This window comes from Geotrypetes seraphini, chromosome 3, assembly GCF_902459505.1.
Source record: "Geotrypetes seraphini chromosome 3, aGeoSer1.1, whole genome shotgun sequence".
NCBI classification, from domain to species: Eukaryota; Metazoa; Chordata; class Amphibia; order Gymnophiona; family Dermophiidae; genus Geotrypetes; species Geotrypetes seraphini.
In genome coordinates, this window is record NC_047086.1 from 69,379,472 (window position 1) to 69,403,416 (window position 23,945).

Genomic DNA, 23,945 nt, shown 5'->3' on the forward strand with positions numbered 1-23,945 from the left:
GACAGCAAACGGCCTATCAGCGGCGTTTTGTGGCTCGCCCCTTGCAGCCTTCCACTCAGCAACCTAGGAGGCAGCGTCAACAGCAGCGGCAAACACCTAGGCCTCAGCAGCAACAACCAGCTAAGCAGCCTCCTCCACAAAAATCGACTCAGCCCTTTTGACTTGATCCTCGAGGGCATAGCCAGCGTTCAACCATCTCTTCTCCTCCCTCAACCGATAGGAGGACGACTGTCTTTCTTTCTCAGCCGGTGGGAAGTTATCACTTCGGACCAGTGGGTCCTCAACATCATCCGCCACGGCTACTCTCTCAACTTTCACACCCTTCCGGGCCAAAGTCTACCAAAAGAGTCTGCTTTGCACACTCCTCAATCTGCCCTCCTTTGTCAGGAGGTTCAGTCCCTCCTGCTTCTGAACGCCATAGAGGAAGTTCCTCTGGACCAAAGAGGGCAAGGATTCTACTCCCGGTATTTTCTAGTCCCCAAGAAAACAGGAGACCTCAGACCAATTCTAGATCTGCGAGATCTCAACAAATGTTTGGTCAAAGAAAAAATTCAAGATGCTATCTCTAGCTACGCTTTATCCTCTCCTCGATCACAACGACTGGCTATGCTCTCTCGATCTCAAAGAGGCCTACACTCACATTCCAATTCATCCGGCCTCCAGACAGTACCTTCGCTTCATGATCAATCACTGTCATTACCAATACAGAGTGCTCCCCTTCGGTCTTGCCTCCTCTCCAAGAGTGTTCACAAAATGTCTGGTAGTGGTGGCAGCATTTCTGCGCTCCCACCACCTTCAGGTTTTTCCCTACCTGGACGATTGGTTAATCAAGGCCATTTCATCTCAGACTGTTCTTCTGGCCACCAACCAGACCATCTTTTTCCTACAACTACTGGGGTTCGAAATCAATATACCCAAGTCTCACCTTCTTCCTACGCGGAGACTTCAATTCATTGGAGCGGTACTGGACACGGTCCAGATGAGAGCCTTCTTGCCGGACAACCGTCTTCACAACCTCCAATCGCTCTGTCAGCAGGTGCTGTCCCAGCACTCCATTTCTGCAAAGCAGATGATGATTCTCTTGGGTCACATGGCCTCCACAGTTCATGTCACACCCCTGGCACGGCTTCACCTGCGCACTCCTCAATGGACCCTGGCGCTCCAGTGGTCTCAAGCGACAGACTCTTCCTCACGACACATATCTGTGACATCGTCTCTTCGTCAGTCTCTGCAATGGTGGTTGATATCCTCAAATCTCTCCAGGGGCCTTCTGTTCCATCTGCCTCCTCATCATCTGGTCATCACCACCGACGCCTCCCCTTATGCATGGGGAGCCCATCTGAACGAGTTCCAAACTCAGGGCCTTTGGACTCCTCAGGAAAAGAAGCATCACATCAATTTCCTGGAACTCAGGGCAATGTTCTATGCCCTCAAGGCCTTCCAACACCTTCTATTTCCTCAAGTCCTTCTAATTTGCACAGACAACCAGGTGGCTATGTACTACATCAACAAGCAAGGGGGAACGGGCTCTCGCCTCTTATGCCAGGAAGCCCAGAGAATCTGGTCTTGGGCATCCTCACGCCGCTTATTCCTGAAAGCGATTTATATTCAGGGAGAACAGAACTTCTTAGCGGACAAGCTCAGCAGAGTTCTCCAACCCCACGAATGGACTCTCGACCCATCGACTCTACAGTCCATCTTTGCACAATGGGGCACTCCTCAGGTGGACCTTTTTGCAGCTCCTCACAATCATCAGTTGCCCCAATTCTGCTCCAGACTTTACTCTCCTCACCGTCTGGCAGCGGATGCGTTTCTTCTGGATTGGTCCAATCTGTTCCTTTATGCTTTCCCTCCTCTGCCTCTCATGCTTCGGACCTTGTTCAAACTAAAGAGGGATCGGGCCACCATGATCCTGATTGCTCCACGGTGGCCCAGACAACATTGGTTCTCCCTTCTACTTCAACTCAGTTCCAGGGATCCATTTCTACTTCCACTGTTTCCATCTCTGCTTACACAGGATCAGGAAACCCTCCTCCATCCCAACCTGCAGTCTCTACACCTGACAGCTTGGTATCTCTCGGGCTGACTTCAACTGATCTTTTGCTATCTCAACCTGTTCGCTCCATCCTGGACGCCTCCAGGAAACCAGCCACTCTACAATGTTACCATCAAAAGTGGACGAGGTTTTCTTCTTGGTGTCTCCTACATCATCATGACCCCAAGTCTCTTGCAGTGGAACCTCTATTGGATTATCTGCTTTCTCTGTCTACTTCTGGTCTCAAGTCTACTTCCATCAGAGTTCATCTCAGTGCCATTACGGCCTTTCATGAGCCGGTCCAGGGGAAACTCCTTTCAGCTCATCCCCTGGTCTCCAGATTCATGCGAGGTCTTTTCAATCTGAAACCACCTCTCAAAGCACCTCCGGTGATCTGGGATCTGAACGTGGTTCTCTCCGCCTTGATGAAGCCTCCATTTGAACCCTTGGCTACTACCTCTTTTAAGTTTCTCACTTGGAAGGTACTTTTTCTTATTGCTCTCACCTCTGCCAGGAGGGTCAGTGAGCTCCATGCACTAGTTTCTGATCCACCTTTCACTGTTTTTCATCACGACAAGGTGGTTCTACGTACACATCCAAAGTTTCTCCCTAAGGTTGTTTCTGAGTTCCATCTCAACCAATCTATTGTACTACCTGTTTTTTTCCCTAAACCTCACTCCCATTCCGGGGAACAGGCTCTACATACTTTGGACTGTAAGCGGGCTTTAGCTTACTATTTAGACCGTACTAAGCCCCACAGATCATCTCCCCAACTCTTTCTGTCCTTTGATCAGAATAAATTGGGACGTCCTGTTTCTAAGCGTACGCTATCTAATTGGCTTGCTGCGTGCATTTCCTTCTGCTATGCTCAGTCCGGACTGACACTGGAAGGTTCTGTCACGGCACATAGAATTAGAGCTATGGCAGCATCTGTAGCTTTCCTCCGTTCCACGCCCATTGAGGAAATCTGCAAAGCTGCTACGTGGTCCTCAGTCCATACTTTTACATCTCATTATTGTCTGGATGCTTTCTCCAGACGGGATGGACATTTCGGCCAATCTGTTTTGCAAAATTTGTTTTCCTAATGGCCAACCTTCCCTCCATCCCTCTTTTTGTTAGCTTGGAGGTCACCCATCAGTCAAGAATATGCTGCCTGCTTGTCCTGGGATAAAGCACAGTTACTTACCGTAACAGGTGTTATCCAGGGACAGCAGGCAGATATTCTTGCGTCCCACCCACCTCCCCGGGTTGGCTTCTTAGCTGGCTTATCTTAACTGAGGGACCGCGCGTCGGGGTCGGGCGGGAAGGCACTCGCGCATGCGCGGTGCGGTCTCTAGAACTTTCCAAGTTCTTAGAGTGCAATCACTCTAAAAGTGTCCGTACCGGGGCTCCGTCGGTGCCGTCACCCATCAGTCAAGAATATCTGCCTGCTGTCCCTGGATAACACCTGTTACGGTAAGTAACTGTGCTGTATAGTAGCTTTTCCTCTTATCCCTTAGTAGATTTTTGTATTGTTTGTTGATTTTTTTCCAGTCGGTTTTTGTTTGATCTTGGTTCTTTTTTCTCCATTTTCTTTCTAATCTTCTACACTGTCTTTTGAGTTGGAGTAATTCATTATCAAACCATTGGTCTGATTTCCTGCTGGTTCTGGTTTTGGTTTGTAGGGGGGCCAGATCATCAAGGATGTTGGTGGATACATTTTTCCAGTGGGAGATGAAGTTTTTTGGGTCGCAGTCTTGGATAGTTTCGTCTACATTTGACCAAAAAATGGTTGGGTCGATATGTTTGCGTGTGGTATATGTGGTTTTTTTTGATTGAGGTGTGTGTTTGGTCTTGGTCCAATTGATGTTGAAGTTGTATGTGTAGTGGTCTGACCATAGGGATGGGGACCATGTTCCGTTAGGAGTTTGGATTGCTGGATTGGATGGTTGGTGAGACATGAATGCAGCAATGTCCAGTTGATGACCTTTTTCATGGGTGGTTTGTGGGTTTAGGATCTGGAAGGATAAGGCATTGAGGAAGGATAGACAGTTATTTGCTGGTGTGGAGGTTGTGTCTTCTAGGTGTAGGTTTAGGTCTCCTAGGATGAGGTTATATTCTGCTGTTAATGAGTTTTGGTAGATGAAGTTTTCAAATTCAGGTCTCACTGTGGTCCAGTTTCCTGGTGTTATGTAGCAGAGTAAGCAGTTTAGTGAGTTTTTTAGTGTTGGGTTTGTGAGTTGACACGCTAGGAAATCCATTTGCGGAGTGGATGTTTTTTCAAGTATGTTTAGAGTTAGGGAGTTCTTGATTGTTATTGCTAGTCCTCCTCCTCTTTTTTTTTCTCTGCAGGTTACTGTTATTTTGTAACCCGGCGGGCATACTTCTTTTATTCTAGGGTCTGTGTCTGAGGTTAACCAGGTTTCAGTGAGGAATAGGCAGTCAAGTTTTTCTGTTTTTATCCAATTTTTTATGTTTTCTGTTTTGGGTCCTAGTGCTCTGATGTTAACATAGGCACATGTAAGGGAGGTCATGTCGGTCTGGGGAATGTAAGTTGTTTCCGGGTATATGAGTGTTGTGGGAGTTGGATGAGATTTTGTTTTCGGAAGTGTTGATCTTCTTCTCCAGGTAACAGTGATGGAGTGTTGAGTGCTGGCGTGGTGGTTCGAGTTTCTTGATGTGAGTATTCTTCTGTTGGGAAGTTGGAAGTTGGTTGTACTGGAGGATGTGGTTGTGGTGGGTAAGTTGTTTGCTGCTGCTTTCCATCTAGAAATGAGGAGGATTATCAAAAGGGTGGCTAGTGTGTGTGTATGCATGGAGAGCTTCATTTTTGATGTCTGGTTCGGAGTGTTAGGTAGAAGGAATGGTTCTCCCATAGAGTCCCGGCTGGATCGGGAGTGGCTGGTTTTTTCGTGCTGGGAGGAGGGGGAGGAGCGGGGATCTCTCGCTCCTTACCTTATATTGGAAGTCGGCAGGAGGTCCTGTGGAGTGGTCTTTGGGGCGTTGGTGTTCCCGGTTCCAAGGTCCGCAGGTGCTCCACGAAGGCGCTCACTAAGGCGCAGGCGCCTTTGTCGTGCGCCTTCGTCGGCACGCCGAACGGCGGCGCGCCGTTGGCGCTGTGTCTTTTTAATGAATTTGTCCTCCTGCGGGATCGGGGGGGCGGAGCAGGGCTCCCACGCCGGCCCGGTCGTGCTGGAAGATGGAGGTGCTGGCGCTGTGTCTTTTTAATGAATTTGTCCTCCTGCGGGATCGGGGGGGCGGAGCAGGGCTCCCACGCCGGCCCGGTCGTGCTGGAAGATGGAGGTGCTGGCGCTGTGTCTTTTTTTAATGAATTTGTCCTCCTGCGGCATCGGGGGGGCGGAGCAGGGCTCCCACGCCGGCCCGGTCGTGCTGGAAGATGGAGGTGCTGGCGCTGTGTCTTTTTAATGAATTTGTCCTCCTGCGGGATCGGGGGGGCGGAGCAGGGCTCCCACGCCGGCCCGGTCGTGCTGGAAGATGGAGGTGCTGGCGCTGTGTCTTTTTAATGAATTTGTCCTCCTGCGGGATCGGGGGGGGCGGAGCAGGGCTCCCACGCCGGCCCGGTCGTGCTGGAAGATGGAGGTGCTGGCGCTGTGTCTTTTTAATGAATTTGTCCTCCTGCGGGATCGGGGGGGGCGGAGCAGGGCTCCCACGCCGGCCCGGTCGTGCTGGAAGATGGAGGTGCTGGCGCTGTGTCTTTTTAATGAATTTGTCCTCCTGCGGGATCGGGGGGGCGGAGCAGGGCTCCCACGCCGGCCCGGTCGTGCTGGAAGATGGAGGTGCTGGCGCTGTGTCTTTTTTTAATGAATTTGTCCTCCTGCGGCATCGGGGGGGCGGAGCAGGGCTCCCACGCCGGCCCGGTCGTGCTGGAAGATGGAGGTGCTGGCGCTGTGTCTTTTTAATGAATTTGTCCTCCTGCGGGATCGGGGGGGCGGAGCAGGGCTCCCACGCCGGCCCGGTCGTGCTGGAAGCATATGTACTGTATATGTACAGTCTCTTGCATTGTAAACCGCTCTGAACTGTTTGTGGTATTGCGGTATACAAAAATAAAGTTATTATTCTCCACTTTTGTGATGTACTTTTTCTTGTTTTTAATTGTTTTTTTATAAACAGATCCCAGTGAACCAAGGCAGTATTCTATGCACATGCCAAAACAGAATTAAAAATAGCACATAAGAATGACAGAAGTAGAAACTATCTTCAAAACATAAGGAATGCAACCACAGTCATTTAAACTCACTGTGTAGTCTTAAAATGTGGTGAATTATAGGCATACATATTTGCTTTTAAAGTTCAAATGGTAATTTAGCTTTTTTTTGGATGAAATAAGCATTCTGTTTCTTGATTTCAGTGTACTGATTCCTACAGCTGAGTCACTTTCCAGACACAAGTGATTCTCATTTTCATTTTGAGAACTGTTAAATGAAAGAAACTGGTTTTATATGAGTACATTGAAGCAAATTGAAGTTATATAAGCCATTTTTGTTATCTGCCAAAATACTGTAAATATTTTCCAGGCCCTTGATTTCAGTGTGGAAGAGGGAAGGTCCCAGAGTAGCCAGAGTCATCAACTGAATTAAGGTGAATTAAAAGTGTTCATAGATTAGAGACTGCTCAAATATCACCAAAACCAAACCTCTTCACCACCTCCTTCTCGATTACTTTCCCATACCCCCCTTCCTACCTGACTCCCTATGGGACCTCCCTGGGCTTACCTTAGTGAAGCCTTGGTAGGCTAGTGGTCTCTTCAAGGACAGGAACAAACCTCACTTATTCCTGCCCAGTGCTACTCTTTCAAAGCGGCTCTGGTGGTCCAGTGGCTTTTTTAGTGGCAAGAATGGACCCTCTTTCCTGTCCTGTGCACTGCTTCAAATACAAATAGCTGCCAAGACTTCCCTTGGCAACCTCAAAAGACTGCTGCAGGAGGTCTAGGCAGCCATTTTCTAATAGGAACCAGCAAGGGCAGAGGATTTGCTCCTGCCTGTGCTGCTTTCAATTGCAACAGTTTCTTTTCAGAAAGAGTCTCCTTCCATCATTACATCAGGAGACGCACCATTTTTTCCCCCAAATACTAGAGGGGTATTTACAAGTCACAATCCAGTATAATAGAGGTCTCTGCTAACCACTTGGTGTAGAACCCTAGGGGGCTCATAATCAAAACTTAAATACAGGTTGTCCAAGTGCCGATAATCAAAACGGCTTTTTGGACTTCCAGGGACATTTTAGGCCTCTGAAACTCGCTGTACGCCCAGAGATGAAAGGGGTGTGTTTGGAGGAATGGTTAGGGTGGGATGTGGGCCGACCTAAGATGTTCTGCAGGGATAATCAAATATTTGACGAGACTGCCTAGGTGAAACTTATACGTTGTGAGTTACATGATGTAAAGACAGGTATACGTGCCCAAAAGGTATTGGAAGTGACCAGATAACCACTGCAGAGGTTCACTGACCCCCTTTGCACCCCCCACATAGTCCAGAATAAAAACATATATGCCTGCCTCTGGAACATCAGCACCTGGCATAAGAAAGCCTAGTAGAACTGCACAGAGGTGGCTAAATCTATCTCTGCATTATTTTTTCTGGTGTGGATACACAGGAGTCCATCCTTGAGCTGTTGATTCCCATTTCCCTTGACCTGCAGAAGGATATCCCTTTAAAAACTTGAAAACTCCTCCCCTTCTGCAACCTCCTCAGTTATTCCTTCTGCAAGCGAACTCAGAAGGTGTGTTTTGTTCTGCTTTGGTTTTTCTCTATTGTTTTTGATGTTTTTTTCTACTCAATTTTTACAGTTCTTCTTGGCTTCGGTACTCGGAGGTCCGCTGCTTGGGCATACTCCACCAAGGAAAGGACGCAGTCCTGCATGGGAGGATTGCTGCTCCCAGGCCAATCTCTGAGTACCTGTGGAGCCAGCCTGTTTTGTGTCCCTTCAGGAGCTCAGGGTCCATCTCTCTGGGAGAAGTTTGCCTGCTGATTCAGTCAGAGGCTTGAGCGCAGCCTGTGTGGCTCCTGAGTAAGAACCCTAGGGGTTTCAGGGAGGCAGCTATGTATTTTCTCCCTCTGTCGCTGTGTGATAAATATCATGGGTGGGAGCCAGTGGCTGTTATCCAACCAACTGGCAGCCAGAAAATTTCCTTCAATGGTTGTGGTCTGAGTAATTTCTGAGAAAGAAATCATTTCCCTGCAGCCAGGCTAATTCCGACAAATAGGCACCTAAAGTCACCATGAGTATTCCCATTATTCCTGGAGGTACACAAGGATCCTCAGGACCCATATGCAAAGTTTCTCAGATTTTGTCAGCCTTTTATTGAAAGCCTATTTAACAAGGCCAGGAAGCACTGGGTTGCCTACATGCGTGCCTTCTCCGCCTAAGGGGGATCCTTCTCTCAAACAGGCATCCCTGCCTCATACCACACCGGCTCCCAGTGTTGGTGACTCTTCAGAGCAGGATGGGATGATTAGAAGACCATTTATATGCCTTTGTTTTCGCAGGTCTCTTCTGCGACGGTGGATGAAGTGGGACCCCTTTCGGAGTCCAGGAGGCAGGTGTGGCAGTGGATTAGAGTAGTGATCCCTCCATGTGTTGCCTTTTCAAGTCAGCTTCAGTCTCCCATGTCATTTCTGACACTGTGCCTATTCTGAAGCTCGATGCCCAGGAGCCTTCCACCTCGCAATGTTCCATCATGAGTGGCACTAATGAACAGACAAATTTTTTTCCTGCTCACCCAGATCTTACATCTGTGATCACTGACCAGTGGGAGAACCCTAAAGGCTCACAAGGTGGCTAAAGCTATGGACTCCAGACTTCCAGCAGCTGTTTGTCCAACTGAAGGTGGACTCCACAGTGACGCAAGTGACCAAGCACAACTCCCTTCCTAGTGAAGGTGGAGTGATGCTGAAGGATGCACAGGACCGTAGGGTGGATGTGGTCCTGCAAAGAGTTTGAGGCACTGGCTATGGGGATCAAAGCTGCAGCAGCTGCCTCTTTCGTGGCATACACCTGCCATACCAGGCTGCTTACCAGTCCCTCAGAGCTTGAGGATTCCTGTCCCCACATGTTTAAGAAGGGTGTGGGTTATGTGACTGATGCTCTATGACATCATTTAGAGTTCTAGGTAAGGTTTCAGCTTACTCCATTTCAGCCCGTTGGATGCTCTGGATCAGACAATGGGTGGGCGACTTAGCCTCCATAGCCACTCTCAGCAGATTATCCTTCAAGGGGCAGATATTGTTTGACAAAGGGCTAGATGACCTCATGGCCTGTGTGGCAGATCACTGCCCTAAATCCATCCCGGAGGCAATAGAAGCAATTTTCATGCCTCCAGGAGGGCTTGCTAATTTTCCTCCAGCTACTCCTCTGAGGCTCTTTCAGAGGTCCAGACAGAGATTTGGTAGTCATAGGCACCAGAAATCCATGAGTTCACATGGTGGCTTGGCCTCCAAGAAACAGCAATAATGCCAGGAGGAAGGCCAATCCTAATATCGAAGGTCGGCTGTCAGCATTCAGGGATAAATGGGATAATGTCCGTTGGGTGCTGTACATTATCAGGGAGGGGCACATAATCGAGTTTTATTGCTCCCCCTCCCCCAATGTATTCCTCAATTCGCCAGCTGGATGGCCAGAGAAGCAGGTCAGAGTTCGAGTGACAGTTTAATGACTCTTAGTCATTCATGCTATAGAACCAGTTCCCAAAGAAGATTTGGACTCAGGCAGATATTCTTTATACTTCATAGTGCCCAAGAAAGTCACAGAAAATTGGAGGCCCATTTTGGATTTGAAGTTTATAAATGAAACGCTAAAAGTTTCCCACTTTCGCATGGAAATAGTCCACTCCATCATAGCGGCAGTGGCTCCAGGAGAATTCCTTGCCTCTCTGGGTTTAACGGAGGTGTATCTTCACATCCCCATCTTTCCAGCTCACAGAAGAAATCTGAGATTTCACATGCTTCAGCGTCACTTTTAGGATGGTGTTTGTAGTGGCCCATGTTCACCGGATGGGAATCCAGGTGCATTCTTACCTGGACGATTAGCTGATCAGGGCCCCCTCGTTGGTAGAATACGAGTGTGTGGTCCAGCAAGTGATAAGCCTCTTAAAGGACCTGGGCTAGATAGTCAACTTTTGGAAAAGTCATATTCAGCCAACCCAGTGTTTGGAGTATCTCGGAGTCCTCTTCAACACAGCGCAGGGCCATGTTTTTCTTCCTGAGCCATGCAGATCCTCCCGCTTGGCCCTTCCGAGCCCTACGGCCTGGCAGTATCTGCAGGTGTTGGGCTCAATGGCAGCCTCCTTGGAAGTGGTGTCCTGGGCGAGAGCTGATATGCATCCTCTCCTGCACTCTCTTTTGTCCATATGGTCTCTGCAATGTGAATCCCAGCAGATGTGGCTCTCCTGTACAGCAGAGGCAAAGCACAACCTGTATTGGTGGCTCCAAGGGGAGAACTTGACAAAGGGCATGCTGCTCTAAATTGACACATGGGTGACCCTCACAACCGGTGTCAACCTCAGTGATTGGGGGGCCCTTTGCTGCGATTGCCTTCTGAAGGGCAAGTAGTCCCCATCAGACAACAAATGGTCCATTAGTTGTCTGGAATTGAGAGCCATTTGTTTGGCCTTGCTGCAGTTAGTCTTTCCTGACAGGGAAAGCAGTTGGTGTGTTTTCCGACAACATTGCCACGGTGTCTTACATTAATAAATGGGGCACAAGAAGTGCTGTCCTCCACTTGGAGGTTCGTAAGCTGTTTCAGTGTGCTGAACTTCACTTGTAGGCCCTCTCTCAGCAGCTCACTTAGCAGGAGTAGAAAACATCCAAGCTGACTTTCTAACTGGCAGACTTTCGATTCCAGAGAGTGGTCTCTGTCTCAGAGGGCATTTTCCCTCATAGTTTAGACTTGGGGCAAACTGGGCATGGTTTGCCATGACCAAGAATGCAAAAGGAACCTGCTTCTACAGTTGCAGAGTTGAGCGGAAAAGTGCAGGGCTGGACATCCTGGTCCAACCTTGACTCACAGCTCTGCTTCTCTATGTATTTCATCTGGTACGTGGACTTGGTGCATCTATAGAGAGACAGACCCCTGAAGCTGCCGGTTCATCAAGGGCTTCTCAGTCAAGACCTGGTTCCCAATGGAGAAACTGGAACACTTACAGCATGGCTCTTGAGCGTGCAGACTTGATTTGGAAAGGCTATTCGGAAGTTGTGGTTAGGGCTAAGAGGCCTGTGATGGTTGCTGCTTATGCGAAGACCTGGAAGACTTTTAGTTATGGTGCGCCAAGGAGCAGGTAGAGCCAGAGAGAGCTCCTGTACCAGTGATCCTTACCTTCCTGCAAGCTGGACTTACAGTTTTGTCCCTCAAAGTGCAGAAAGCTGATATCTTGTGCTTTTGGACTCAGAACAGCCTTCAGTTTCTGGCTTCTCACCCAGATGTCACTTGTTTTTTGTGGTGGGGGTGGAGGGCTCTCAGGTTGAGACCCCTGTTGTGCAGACCGTTCCCGTCTTGGGATCTCAATGTGGTTTTGAAGGGCCTGGCCTGTGCTCCATACGAGCCTCTTTCAGAGGCTACCCTACTGGACCTTAGAGTCAAGACAAGTGTTTTTGGTTGCCATGGTCTTGTCAAGAAGGATCTCGGAATTAGAGGCCTTCTACTGCAGGGAATCCTTTCTCTGTTTTCACAGAGTCGTGTGTTTCTCTGTGCATGATTCCTTTCTTTCTTCTGAAGGTGGTCTCCGCCTTCCATGTTAATAAGGAATTTCAACTGCCTGCCTTTCAGCCTACGGGTTAAGCCAAACAGGATAAGATTCTGCACAAACTGGGTGTGCACAGGGCTCTGCCCCTCTGCCTGGAAAGGACTAATGACTTCAGGTTTTCTGATCATCTTTTTGTACTGACCAATCACTCAAGGCAGAGCAGGCCAGCTTCCAAAGCTTCCATTGCTAGATGGATCCACAGGGCGATCTCCTCTTCCTACATTTCCGCCAGGAAACAGCTGCTTATTTCTCTGACAGCACATTCCACAAGAGGTGCAGCGACCTCTTGGGTGGAATCTTAGGCTGTTTCGCCTGATGAAATCTGCAGTGCTGCTACTTGGACTACCCTGCTTACCTTTACAAAGATCTACAGAGTGGATGTGACAGCTCGAGAGGATGCTGCCTTGGGTCCTCAGTGCTGCCGGCAAGCTCATCTGTCCCTTCCTAGACATATGGCATTGTTTTGGTATGTCAGTTCAAGTATAGATTCCTGTGTATCCGCAGCAGAATGACAGATTAGGTGCTTATCTTGGTAATCTGGGTTCTGTTAGGATACACAGGAGTCCATACTGACCTCTGTGTGGACTTGTTTTGATTTGCCTGATTTCTGCCTTGGACATTACCAGTGTTTGTCTTAGGACCTCTAAGATAAATACCAGTGTTTGTCTTAGAAAAGATGTTTCAGGTATTGGGGGGTTCCCTTTCTGTTTTCTCCTGAGAGGATCTCATAGCTCTTGCTTGCAGTAGTCTTGTTAATTCTTGTGTGTACTTTAATTGTTTATTGTGTATGTATATTTTGTAATCTGCCTTGGATAAAGGCGGGCTAGAAATGACAACAAACTAAACTACTCATAGCAGGTTGGATCTGAGTTACTCATGCTAGTGTTTGTTGTTCTCTGTTTACTTGTTAAATGTTTATTGCTCATTGTTCTATTTTCTAAGTTTCAGAGCAGAATGTGTTTCTTGCAGTGAAAATTCCTCATGCTTTTCCTTCTCTTTTCTCATGTTCTTATGTTTGATTGCTTTGGTACCAACTGAGGAGGGTGCTGTACTCCACTGCAGAAGGGGAGGGGTTTTCAAGTTCTTAAAGGCGTATCTTTCTGCAGTTCACAGGAAATGGGAATCAACTGCTCAAGGACTCCTATGTATCCTAACAGAACCCAGATTACCAAGATAAGAACCTAATCTGTCAATATTTTGTGTTTTGGAGTGGAAGAACAGCCTAATGGTTAGTGGAGTGACCTGAGAACCAAAGGTACCAGGTTCGATTCCCACTGCAGCTCCTTGTGACTCTGGGCAAGTCGCATAATTCTCTATTGCCTCCAGTCCAAAATAAGTACCTGAATATAAAATGTAAACTGCTTTGATTGTAAACTCAGAAAGGCAGTACAATATTTTTCACTCCATAAGACACACCTGACCATAAAACGCACCCACCTCTAGAGAAGGAAAAACCAAGAAAAAAAATTTCTGAACCAAATGGTGTGCCCTGTACCCTGTCCCTCCTCTGGTGGTCTAGTGGTAGGCCGGGACAAGGTAGAGGGCATGTCTAATGGTAGGCAGCCCCAAGCCAGCCTGCCCCCAGCCCTCCAGCCCCAGGCCATCCAGCCAGTCCCAGGCCAGCCAGCCAGCCAGCCCCAAGCCAGCCAGCCAGCTCCAGGCCAACCAGCCAGCCAGCCAGACACAAGCCAGCTCCAGGCCAGCCAGCCAGCCCCAAGCCAGCCAGCTCCAGGCCAGCCAGCCAGCTCCAGGCCATCCAGCCAGCCCCAGGCCAGCCAACCAGCTCCAGGCCAACCAGCCAGCCCCAAGCCAGCCAACCAGCTCCAGGCCAGCCAGCCAGCCCTAAGCTAGCCAACCAGCCCCAGGCCAACCAGCCAGCTCAAGGCAAGCCCCCCATACCTTTTAAAATTTTTCCTAAAGCTCCAGCTGGCTTCGCTCCCTCCCTGCCTACTGCTGCAGCCTTCGCTCTTCCGGGCTTCTCACAGTGGCGAAACTAATCAGCAGCATGGCAGTCAGGAGAAAGCTTTACGCTCTCCTGCTCGGCTCCGCGCTGCTTTCCGAATGGCTGCCGAAGGTTCTCGTGAGAACGTACGGCAGCCATTCGGAGAGCAGCGCAGGGCTGAGCAGGAGAGCGTAAAGCTTTCTCCTGACTGCCATGCTGCTGATTTGTTTCGCCACTGTGAGGAGCCCACATGATGGGATTGGCATGTGGGATCTCTTCATGGAGGTAGTTAGGGGGTGGGCCATTAGTGTGGACAGACTAAATGGGCCGTGGCCCTTTTCTGCCGTCATGTTCTATGTTTCTAAGAGAGCGTAAAGCTTGCTTCTGATGGCCACACTGCTGATTTGTTTCGCTGCTGGGGAAATGAGCCGGCTGCACACTGGACCACCAGATAAACAGGAGCAACGGCGACAGTAGGCAGGCGGATGGACTAGGGAAGGCAGGTGGATGGACCAGGGCGGACGGACTGGGGGGATTTAAAAGGGGGGGGTTAAAAAAAAGGTGGTGCAGTGGGCGGGCAAGTTTAAAAAGGAAGTGTGGCGGCAGCGGGTGGGTTTAAAAAGGTGGGTGGGTTTTACAATGGTACAGGGGGGAGTGTAACAAAATTTGTACCTTCGCTTCATAAGACGCACTGAGATTTCCACCCACTTTTAGGTGGAAAAAAAATGCATCTTATGGAGCGAAAAATACGGTATATCAAATCCCATCTTTTTTCCTTTTAAACTACTTTTTAATCTATATTTTTGCAAAAATTGATTTTATTAAGCTGTATTAGGCGCTAAGGCTTGCCTAATGCAGTAAAAATGGTCTAATACAGGATGCAATAAAGCCATCTGCGTTAGTTTTCCCACAGTAATTTTTTTGGTGTGTGGGAGAGGTGGTTGTCTTTAAAATAATACACACACTCTAACTTCTGAATTCTTACCTCCTTTTTTTTTTATTGACAGACTATTCTTCATTGAAGTCTATCAGGTCTCATCCGAGTCAGCCAATGTTTAACTCATCTTCAAAGAGTCCTTCAGGCTTAATGCCTAGACCACCACCTGCCCAACCTGTTCACGGAAGAACTGACTGGGCCTCTAAGTATGGGGGCCACCGCTGAGCTACAGAAAGCACTGTTTTAATGCAATATGTATGTTACTCATGATGCAGTGGGTGAAGTTACATTCCCATAGGTGGGTGTGTTTGATGCAAGAATGCACTCGTTTCATCAGGCAGAAAACCTGAAGAAGGATTCCTTTGGATTCATTCCATTGCAGTCATACTTTTTCATATAGGCTTATTTTGATATCATGAAGGGGAACCAGCAGTTTTTCTCCATGAAAACAGTCTATATGTTTTTCAAGGTTTGTTAATCATTTCATTTTCTAAAATAGTTTGATAAGATAAAATCATTTTACAAGTTTGCATCGACAGTTTATTGAGGTGTTTTTATGTACATAAAGATAATGGACTGAGGTCCTGATGCTCAAATGCTTTCCATCAGATAGAAAGAATCACTCTATGGACCTGTTCAAAGAGTAAAGTTGATTGAATGATGTAACACAGTTCACCAAAACTTGCTCAGAATCAAGGAGGGGAAAACTGGGGCGAACCCCAGAAAAACCACCTCACAGCCCAATCATCGCATGAAGGGTAAACGGTATCATTATATCATTCCATGTATGCTTGTATGTTGAAAAAATGTTGAGCACTATAATGATTAGATAGTTTTTAAGTCGAAGAACTAAGCAAACTTAACTTATAGCTTGCGGGTTCCGACGTGCACGTTTCGATCCTGCCTCAGGGAACACACAGGAATTGTTGGAAAAAACATGCGATGGGTACAGAGTTTCAGGATGGACAAATGTCTCCCATATGAAAGCGCGAATGGCGCAGGTTAACTGCTGCGCCATTCGCGCTTTCATATGGGAGACATTTGTCCATCCTGAAACTCTGTACCCATCGCATGTTTTTTCCAACAATTCCTGTGTGTTCCCTGAGGCAGGATCGAAACGTGCACGTCGGAACCCGCAAGCTATAAGTTAAGTTTGCTTAGTTCTTCGACTTAAAAACTATCTAATCATTATAGTGCTCAACATTTTTTCAACAAACAAGCATACATGGAATGATATAATGATACCGTTTACCCTTCATGCGATGATTGGGCTGTGAGGTGGTTTTTCTGGGGTTCGCCCCAGTTTTCCCCTCCTTGATTCTGAGCAAGTTTTGGTGAACTGTGTTACATCATTCAATCAACTTTACTCTTTGAACAGGTCCATAGAGTGATTCTTTCTATCTGATATATGCACCTTTTCACTCTTGTTACATTGTGTGTAACTTGTCCCCAATTTCTATATTTGACTAGACAAATGCTTTCCATGGCAGTAAGACTCGTTAAAACAGTCTAGCATAGAAAGCTTTCCTCCCAATGCACAAATGGGTATTTCGTGGCAGCCACTGAGAATCCTATGTTAATGCATTACAAGGAGCTCATTAGTATTAAAATAAGCACTCTGTATAATGCACAGCAAGGAACGCTCAGTTTTACATTCAAACTTTTTACGGCAGGTCTCAATTGTCATAACCTTACTTTCCTGTCAGTGCCTGAGTGCTGATTGGCTTAAGCACTGACAAGAAAATAAAAAGTAGGAAAGCTCAGGACCCCCCCCCCCCCCCGAAGCCATAACACATTTTTAAAAAAAAAGTTTCCCTCCAACTGATCTTCACTGAGCCCTTAAAAGATAACCCCCTGGTCCTCCCTTCTGCCGAGCCCTCCCCCCCACCAAAAAGAAATCTGGTGGTCTAGTGGGCTAGGTTGGGTCAGACCCCTCCCAGCTCAAGGACTCTCCTCTCAACTGGCTGTATAGACTGAGAACCTACCCCCGTACCTTTTGCGTTGAAGACAAGCAGGAAGGATGCCAACTCCCTCCTGCCTCAGGGCTTACCTCTTCAAAATGACCTTTCCAGTGCATTGGGCAGGGGCAGAGCTGCCATTTTGAAGATGTGATTCCTGAGGCGGGAGGGAGTGGGTATCCCTCTTGCTGGTCTTCAACGCAAAAAGTTGTGGGGGGTCCTGGCCTATACAGCCAGGTGGAGAGAAGGGTCCTTGAGCTAGGGGGTCTGACCCAACCCAGCCCACTAGACCATCAGGTTTTTTATGAATGGGGAGGGGATGGGGAGCAATCTGTGGAGGGCTCAAGGAGGGGATTGGTAGGAGGGTAGACCTTTTTTTTTTTTTTTAATGGGCACAGCTGTTGTGCACTCACACACAACAGCTGCACCTATTAAAAAAAACAGGTGTTTGGGGCTTCCTCCACTGGCCCCAGTGCCAGCAGGGGAAGCCTGAGTCAGCTAAGCCAGCAGCCACCACTCTCCCCTCTGCCGGCTCTCAGCTGATCATGGTTCTGGAGCCACCATCAGCTGGGGAGAGGAGGAGAATGGCAGCTGCGGGCAGGAGGAGAAGCTGTGTCAAAAAATAGCTTCTTAGGAGGCCCCAGACACAGTTCCTCCCTTCTTTTATGGGGCTACTCTGAATAAATAGCATGCATATGATTTGCACACTATTTGTGCAAAACCCTGTTAAAAAAAAAATCACTTCCACCACGGTATTTTTAATGTGGTGTCAGAACATTGTGCTGTGGCTTTTCCAGCTGGTACTGTACATGCCAGCATATTCTTCAGTTTCAGATGGGAGAGCGCTTTGGGCACAACATGCCAAGCAGAGCAGTCACTGGGAACCTCCATCATTTAGAGGGTTAATAGCAGACTAAAAACATGTTTTGTCTGAGACACTACAAGCACAGGAGTTTGGAGGTCATCTTTGGACTAGATGAGCTCTTGGCCTCCAGGATGGTGTTTCTGTGGGTTTCATCTACCTGTAATACTAATTTGCTATCCTTGGAAGAATATATTCATTGAAAAATTCAGTCTATCAAGCAGTAGCTTAGTACAGGCCTTTCCAGTTAATCTGGGATTCATTTACTACCTAGACATGCAAACGTTCCAGTTGAAAGCCTACAGGCATTTCTGTACCAAATATTTTATAAACTGTTGTGCTAAAGGTGCTAAACTTTTGAACTAAGCATTTTATTTTTTTTGTAATGTTTGTGCAATAGTTTTGTGATAACACATGCAGCTGCAGAGTTAACATTTCACTTGTGTTATTTTTTACTTTTTTCAAGTGCAAATAAATACAGAGGCTTGCCTTAAACCTAGATCTCTACCTGCATGTGTCCTGCACAACCAGGAAACTTCAACCAGCCAACTTCATTAGCTGTTATGGAAGCACAGAACCCTGTTTAGGCAGAATGGTGCCATATACATAAGTCTGAACTGAATACAACCTCTTTATGTATGGGCAGTTCCTCAAAGATGACTGTGATATTTAAAATATAAGAGCTATGACAAAGCTGGCTCAGAAATAGACTGCACACATAATGTTGTTTTACTTGCAGGTTCAGCTGAATATTTATGTTATTTATAGTATAAAAGTACCATTTAATATCCCTTCCACAACATCTTTTAGTCTAGAATTAAGTAGTAATATCAATATGCATCTTCCAAGACGGCAAGTAGGTCTTTTGCTGTCTGTTTTCCAGATAGCCACGCTATGCAATTCTATTCCAATATCTACTAAAATCTTTGGCCTAGCTCCTTGAATAATGGGTAGTGTACAGGTGCATACTGAGTATTTTGTCATTTCTCAGAAAAAACAGATGTTAGCCTTCCCTGCAAATTAAGTTTTAAAACAGCAGTGCCTCCTACAGCAGATGTCACCAGGTTAAAAATTGCTTTCCTCAGATACCAAGAGTCTCCTCTGTATGCCTTTTCATTTGTTTCCATTTGTATTCTTTACAGGCCATAGAAATTGGAAAGAATTATTAAAAAAAGGATTAAGAAATGCCTGTCTGTTTGGGGACAAAATAACTCTGAAAGTTTAATGGAATGGTATAAAACTTAGCATGTGGGAAAAAGGCATGGAGTTTAAAAATGGGCTAAATTGGACTAGAGTTTCCTGAGTTTCCCTCCCCCCTGAAAAAAGGTTCATTTCTGTTAGAGGTCAACCTCTGCAGCATAGAACTTATAGACAGTAAAGTGCAGCAGTTAAGGAATTCCTCCTTTCAGAATGCCTCTCCTGTTCTCTACTCTCCTAACCCCCAAAACAATCCCCCCAACACACACAACTGGACCACCAACCTGCAAACTCTCCCTGCCTCTAAAACTTCCCCTTTCTAGTGCAAAAAGTATATGTCTTGAACCATTGGGTTATTCTCCTTTAGACATGAGTTGTGTAGAAGGCATCTACATTTTTTATTCTCTCGGCTTCGCCTCCTGCATCACTGGGCAGTGCTCTAGTTCTTCAGTTTTTCCTTCTACACATAAGTTTGAAGGTGTCTTTCAGGGGTTTTTATCCAGATTTGGAGGCTTTTTGGTGTGCCAGAGGGTCCTCAGTGTTACTGGGGCAGCTCTGCCTAGGAGAAAACCTACACTTCCTTGGCAGAAGTCTGTAGCTAGGAGGGCAAACCTTTTCAAGGGCATCTACCTGCATTAAGACTGCATTAAGACTTTCAGCTGCTCGGGGACCGTTTCCCTGGTAGCAAGGTTCGCTTCCAGTTGATATCGAAGCTTGAGTGCAGGCTGTGTGGGTCTGTGCCAGTCCTGAGGGCTCTAGCAGGTGCCAACTGCATTCTCTCACCCCTAGAAGATGCATGAGGAGCTGTAAGGATCTGGGGTCTCAGGTTCTATCAGGGTCTAACTGGCAGCCCAAAGAAACAAGCATTTAGATTATTTTTACATGCTTGCCTAAGGCAGAAGTCTCCATTCCCCAGCTGTGATTTTCAGCTGAAGCAGACACAGTATTGAAAGAACTGCAACAGAACTGTGAGAACAGTCTGTGTCTGCCTATAGGAAAAATCGGGAGGGGGGGTCCCAAAATTGCAATTTTGAAGGTGGATGTGGTTCATAAACAGATTGGAGCTGCGAGCCATTCATCTAGTGCTAAAGACATTGGAGAACACCTTGGAAGGTTTAAGCAGGATCTTCTCTGACATTACCAGGAAACGGAAAATTTATGTAAACCAGGACAAGTCTTGAACATTGTTGTGCTATTCACTGACGTTAACTAGGACAAGCTGAATACAAGTTTGCTTGCGGGTCTTCTGAGGAAGCCAGGGCGGCGAAACGCGTCAGGACCCTGCACTACCAACGCTTCCTGTATTCTACAGCTAAGTCTATTTTTCAAGCTCATACAATTTCAAGTTCATCTACTTTGAAGTGTTTAAGATAGAGACCAGTAAAAAATCATTGAGTCAATCATCAATAAGTACTTCATAAAAAAATCTTTCATACGGTGCAATGATAGATACCACAAGAGTCTCTATAGGGGTTAAGTCCCCACATTGAGGTCTTGTTTTCCATCTTGGAATCTGAGCACCACCTAAGGTTCAAAGGTTTTTTTGAAGTAGCATTGTTCCTTTATCAGTTTGTTTCTCATTACCACAACGGTGGCATATGTTACCAGTCAGGGAGGCCCATTGAGATTGGAGGACCAGTTGTTGTTTCGCTGGGCAGAAGTCCACCTACAAGCTTTAATAGCAATACATGTGTGGACAATATCTCAGCCAGTAGACACTGGATCCATGAGAATGATCTTTATCCTGGAAAGCTTTTAGCAGCATTGTACATTGATGGAGATGTCTGACGTTCAATCTAACGGTGTCAGCAGCCAGCAGAAAAAAAAGTCTCATTTCTTCAGCCAAAGATTTGAATCCGAAAGAAATGGTAAGGATGCTCTAGTACAGCTTTAGCCAGAGACAGGACTGCTGTACGTGTTTCCCCCGTGGTCCATGAAAGGCCAAGTCCTTTGAAGATTAGCAACCTCCTGGGCTTAGAAATTCTGGTGACTCCAGATTGGCTGTGTCAGCAGTGATACGTGGATCTGGTTCAGCTGCAGAGGGATAAGTGTCTCAAACTGCCACTTCATCCAACTCTTCTCTTGCAGGATCCAGTTGCCATGAAGGATCCAGAATGTTTTGGGCTTACAGCAAGGCACACATTCCTAGCACAAAAGGGTCATTCGGAGGTGGTCATAGAAACCAGCAACTGTTGCGGCCTATGCCAAAGCTTGGAAAATGTTTTAGCACTGATGTGATAACCAGAATGTGGAGCCCTTTAGGGTTCCTGATATCAGTGGTCCTGACGTTTTTTCAGGCCAGCACTGAGAAAGGTCTGGCGGTTATTTCCCTCAAAGTGTAGGTGGCAGGCCTCTTGTGCTTTAGGGCAGTGTTTCTCAACTCGGTCCTGGAGTATCCCCTTGCTGGTCAGGTTTTTAGGATATCCACAATGAATATGCATAAATTTGATTTGCATACACAGCCTCCATTATATGCAAGTTTCTTTCATACATATTCATTGTGGATATCCTAAAAACCAGACTGGCCAAGGGGGTACTCCAGGACCAAGTTGAGAAGCACTGTTTTAGGGCTCAAGTGGAGAAATTTTCTTGGGCCTGTCATCCTGATATAACCAGATTTTTTAAGGATACTTTGTGGCTGCATCCTCCTGTGAGACAGCTGTTTTCCCACTTTGATTCTTAACATTGCTTTGCATGCTCACAATAAGAGCTGTCACTAATGGCTTTTACCATTAAGATGGTTTTCCTAGTAGCTATCACCTCAGCAAGAAGGGTGTCAGAGTTGCAAGGTCTGTCGTGCAGAGAGCCTTGCCTCAGAGTTACAGAGACTGGGGTCTGCTAAAGGTGGTTTTAGTCTTCCACATAAAGTAAGAAGTCTGGCTACCTGCGTTCCATACCATGGGTTCAAAGAGAAAGGACAAAGTTTTGGCATTGCTGGATGTCAGGAGATTCTTTCTCCATTATTTTGAGGTGACAAATAATTTTCATCTTTCAAATCAGTAGTTCTTTAAACCTGTCCTGGGGGACCTCCAGCCAGTCAGGTTTTCAAGACATCTCTAATGAATATGCATTAGAGAAATTTGCATGTCTACTACCTACTTTATAGGCAAATCTTGCTCATGCATATTCATTAGGGATATTTGCTTATAAAGTAGGTAGCAGTCATGCAAATTTCTCTCATGCATATTCATTAGGAATATCTTGAAAACCCAACTGGCTGGGGGCCCCCTGGACAGGTTTAAGAACCACTATTTCAGATCATTTCTTTGTTCTAACGAGTCCTAGCCATCTGGGGAGACCAATATTTAAGGCTCCCATTCAAGATGGATGTGTATAGCTATTTCTTCAGCATTTATTGAGGGTGATAAATGGCCACCGGTTTCCTCATGGGTAGAGTACCAGGTAGTTCCATCCAAAGAGATTTGTATGGTGGCTACGTGGTGTACCCGCCATACTTTCAGGAAGTTTTAAGGGTGGATGTGGTAGCATGAATGGACACTCCTTTTGTGTTCTCGGTGCTGGTGACAGGCTCATGTGACCCACCCTAGACTCAAAGGACTGCTTTGATACATCAAACTGGTTAAGGACTCATATGCCTTTTGCATTAGAAGATTAGGTTCTTACCTCGATAATCTTCTTTCTAGTCTTGAAGGTCCGCCCTGCTTACGTTCTCAGACAAGTATGTATTTCCAGTTATTTGGTTTTCTCCTGCCAGTCAGCTTTGAAGAATGATGAGTTAACTTTCTATTGCAAAAAGGCAAGTGAGAGGCTTTAAGACCTACATAAGTGTTAGTGCTGAGTGCACTCGGGTAGGTGTCTTGTTTGTTTCCACCTTGTTTTAAAATATGTTCATATTGGCACTGATTGGTCGTATTTTAATCGTTCCAGAGCAGAACACAATCAGCTTGGTCGGAGAGTTTCCCCGTATCCCAACTTTTTATTTCTCCTCTTATAGTGATTGCCAACTGCTTTGGTACAAATTGAGTAGTGAGAGCACTGCCCAGTGATTCAGGAGGCAGAGCTGAAAGAGAAAAAATTGTAGATATCTTCTACACAATTCATGACTAGAGGAGAATAACCCACTAGCTCAAGACTCGTATGCCTTTCTACTAGAAAGAAGATTATTGATGTAAGGATCTAATCTTCCCTTACAAAAACCTCCCATCATTCCATAATCTGCTACCAACTCAAAACACTACCCGCTATGACCTCCCCACCTCTTTAAACTGTCTTGAATACCAAAATCCACCCCCCCCTGCAAACTGCCCTCACCCCCAAAAACTATGCACAACTGCCCCACTACCCCACAAACTACCCCTTCCCCCCACAACTATCCCAACACATACATGCATGTGGGAAAGAATTCCATGAGCCACATTCTGCATGTTTCCACACTTGTTAATTGAAGAGGTTTTATTTTGCATTTCCTGTTAAGGTCTTTCTGCCTTGATCCTCTTTTCCAGTTCAGAGCAAATATAGATTTTTTTTTTTTTTTTTTTTTTTAATCGTGAAATTGTGTAGTTTTGTTTATCAATGTACATTGTGAAATAAATCTAAATAAATACGGTAAATGTGGAGTATCTATAACAGTAGTCCTCCACCCTGTCCTGGAGGACCACCAGCCAGTCAGGCTTTCAGGATAGACCTAATGAATATGCATGTGGCAGATCTTCATTCCTATCATCTTCATTACATGCAAATCTCCTTCATGCATATTCATTAGAGCTATCCTGAAAACCTGACTGGCTGGTGGTCCTCCAGGACAGGGTTGGGAACCACTGATCTATAAGATTAATCTTTATTACAGTACATAACAATAAGAACTGACATACCAGCATGGGCACCAGAGTAGGCCACTTTGCAGCTATCTTTAAATTGAATCTTCTCAGAATCTTGTGAAAAAAAATTGGAGATTTATTTTGGGTGGAGGGGGTTATTTTATGTTTCCACTAATTCAGAAGAATGTGGAAATGAAAGTGGTGGTTGGATTATTGACCCAGAACTGTGGAAAGTCTTCTGTGTGCCTTAGCCAGATTTGACTGAAACTGAAGGCATGCACGGCACTGCTACTTTAAACGAAACAAGCTTGTAGAATTTGACCTTGCTTAAAAGGTTACACAGTATCTGAAAAAAGAAATAGATTATATATAAACTAATTTATTTCTCTATTTGAGTAGAGATCCAAAGCTCCTTGACAAAGGAAAAAATAGCTGCTTTCATGACTTTCACTGTACTCTGCTTTATCAGTCCATACCATTTCAGTAGTTACAGAAAAACA

At 46.3% G+C, this 23,945-nt stretch overlaps 1 protein-coding gene across 9 annotated transcripts in view; it reads left to right on the forward strand.

Annotated features, from left to right (window-relative positions):
* CILK1 (ciliogenesis associated kinase 1) overlaps nucleotides 1-21,128 on the forward strand; it is a 208,325-nt gene extending 187,197 nt beyond the window's left edge. For 5 of the 9 annotated variants that reach the window (XM_033938283.1, XM_033938282.1, XM_033938281.1 and 2 more), the window contains one exon: nucleotides 14,721-15,302. In XM_033938283.1, the coding sequence (XP_033794174.1) occupies nucleotides 14,721-14,875 (155 nt within the window). In that variant the 3' untranslated portion in view covers nucleotides 14,876-15,302. Of the gene's footprint in view, nucleotides 1-14,720; nucleotides 15,304-17,936 lie in introns of those variants that run through there. The other 4 variants (XM_033938284.1, XM_033938285.1, XR_004538821.1 and 1 more) reach the window with 3 other exon arrangements.
* The last annotated feature ends 2,817 nt before the right edge of the window (nucleotides 21,129-23,945 follow it).